Here is a 2757-nt window from a genome sequence, read left to right as displayed (position 1 = left end):
GGGAGCCGGAACTCGGGCGCCCCGCGCTCGGCGTTCGCTCCGATAGGCTCAGGTTCTTAGAAGCACCCAGGCGCAGAACCCTAGCAATCTGTTTGCAAGCCACAGGCGAATTGTAGCCTGGAATTACCTGATCTATGGCTGAATGAGTTGCGGTCAGTCGAAAACAGGGGACGTGAGGTCAGTTTACCAAGATGGTGGCTGCTGGCCTCCTCTGTGGACTGACCGGTGTGTACAACCGAGAAGGACCGCTTCCTTCCCCCGTCTGGAACCCAGAATTCAGCCCTGAGTACGGTGCTTGCGCGGCTGGCAGAAACTGCAGCGCTGTAACCCTGCGTCTCTATCCCAGCGCACACTGCAGACTTTCGCCGCGGGGCGATTTGCTGAATAAGCAGTTACCCTCCGTGCGACAAACCTCTCGCGTTTGAGTCCCCGTAGCCGATCCTCGTGCGATGGAAATCCTTCCTCCAGGTTCCGGAGCACCCCACTATTGCTGGAAATTCCTAACAAGATATCCTTTAGCCGTCCTGACTTGTCATACTCCCACACAGTGAAGCAGCACACAGGGGTAATGCACTCCCCTCGCCGCCATCTTCTGTACTTACTATTTTTAAATTGCATTCTAAAGGTTATTTCCAAGCAACTTTAAACTCTATTTATATTATTTTTAAAAAATAGATCCAAAGTGAAACTCTGATTTGAAAGCCATAGACCACTTGTCGTTAAAGTCAACACATACATAAATCACAAAGATAACACATAATCATCTCTACCAGAACTCCTTGCTGCTGGCTCAAAGGTCTTAAGTCAATGTTGATATCTGTGTTTTGGAAACTGTCAAGCACTGTAAGTGGTTTTTGCCTCTTGCTGCACCCATCCTAGGTACAGTCTTGGCAGTAAATTCCCTTTGTGTGAATGACAAATCGATGTTTTAATACTGTTTTGTTTAGTGTGCAGAAGGGAAGTAGAAAGGCAGATGGTGGTAGTGAAGTGAAAAGAAATGGAATTTGTTTTTAAATTTACCCTTAGAAGTGCCAGAAATGTCAATCCACAGCAAGAAAAAACAATATCTTAAATGTCTTTCCCAAATCCTGAAAGTTACAATATGACACCAACACCTGTATAGGTAAGGATTTTCTTATTTCTCCTGCCTGGGCATTCTTCCTTTGCATTCTGGTATGGTTTGAACATCCTCATCTTTCAGGTCTTAGGTAAAATGTCACTTCTTCAGCTTACTCTAGAGGAGAACAATAAATAAATAAAATAGAAAACCTACTTTTTTGGTTAAATTTCTCTCACATGACTCCAATTTATTTTATTTATAGCTTTCATGATAATCTAAAATTATCATGTTTACAAAATAGACTTATCTACTGTCAGAAATGAGGTCTGGTGCTTTTCTTTCTTTGTTTTTGCCATTGTACTCAACAAATTTTACGGTTATAATTTTGCATTTCATTTACATTTTACCATGGGAAAATATAATATGTCTGTGTATAACCTTCCTTGTAAATTGAAATTTTGGTATGTGTATGTCAAGGTCATTCTCTCTGGGTCGAAAAGAAAAAATTCAAGCTTAGAACCAGTGAAGTTGAAATATGGTTTCTGTGCTTTCATGGCTTTCCAGGAACTGTGGGTTTCCAGACCTATCTATCTGCATCTTTGATCTCACTATGAAAAGTATTTTTTTATTAGGAAATATACAACTGGATGTCAGCCTTACCTTTGGTTCAGGTCCTACTCATGACATTTCTGGCTGAAGTTGACATTCATTGACTTACCTATTTTCTTCTAGATTTCTTCAATCACTATAGGTTCTTTGAGTCTTACTTTGCTCCATGAATTAATAACCTTCTACCTAGTTTCATTTTTTCATTATCATAATCCTCTAAGTTTTCTGATTTCAGTAACTCAGAAGGGATTCCCACAGTACTAACTGTATGCTTTACTGTAATGAGGATGCCAGTCAATCCAGCTCTTTTGTTAAGTACTGGGTTCACATTTGGCAGATATGTAACCAGAAAACATCCTTTGCTTAGAAATAAAGTAAGTGAAGTGAACATATATATCATAAGCTAAGATAAGGAATATCAGCTGAAATTGTGACAAATTAATATTATGGTCATATTATGAACTATATGCAACGCTACTAGGAATCCAAGCACTCACAAGCAAAATTTAACACATCTGTTTTTAGCTTTTGATGAGGAATGTGGGAATACTGGAAGTAAAGGAAACAAGTCAAATGAGATTCTAGTCACCTTCTAAAATATAGACCTCTCCTCCAGCTGGTGTGCAGGCAGCATCGGAGCCAAGTCAAGATGGTCAGGATGATCACAGACGTGCAGCTTGCCATCTTCGCCAACAAGGTGGGCGTGTCTGTCTTCTTACTTGTGGTTCTCTATCACAACATGACCTTCAACAACCCCCAGAAGCAGGAATGAAAGTGGCGCTTTCTCCACCCCAGGGTTCCAGGACACAGTCTGAGGCAAGATAGAGGGTGTGAGTGGCCTTCACACTTCATTTCATCCCTTCTACCCATCACAACATGCAAAGCAACTACACCTGGATTCTTCCAAACAACTTTTATTTCTTCAAAGTCTTCCTTAAGCATAAGGAATAAGAAGCTGCCACTGAATAGGACCCAGTATAGGGGCTGGTTTTCTACTGCTTCTCCTACACCCAATAGGAAATGCATATATTATACAATATATATATATATATATATATATATATATATATATATATATATATATATAT

At 40.3% G+C, this 2757-nt stretch overlaps 1 protein-coding gene across 1 annotated transcript in view; it reads left to right on the top strand.

The window, feature by feature from the left end:
• The first annotated feature begins 2306 nt into the window (after positions 1–2306).
• The window catches only part of LOC107136240 (dolichyl-diphosphooligosaccharide--protein glycosyltransferase subunit 4-like), an 8595-nt gene continuing 8144 nt past the window's right edge, over positions 2307–2757 (top strand). The window contains exon 1 of the mRNA XM_015478423.2: positions 2307–2503. Within this exon, the coding sequence (XP_015333909.1) occupies positions 2319–2441 (123 nt within the window). The 5' untranslated portion in view covers positions 2307–2318 and the 3' untranslated portion in view covers positions 2442–2503. The remainder of the gene's footprint in view (positions 2504–2757) is intronic.

The sequence above is a fragment of the Marmota marmota genome, unplaced genomic scaffold (assembly GCF_001458135.2).
Source record: "Marmota marmota marmota unplaced genomic scaffold, marMar, whole genome shotgun sequence".
Lineage (NCBI taxonomy): Eukaryota > Metazoa > Chordata > Mammalia > Rodentia > Sciuridae > Marmota > Marmota marmota.
The sequence above is the reverse complement of the archived record's forward strand: the minus strand, read 5'-3'. Positions and strand labels throughout refer to the sequence as shown.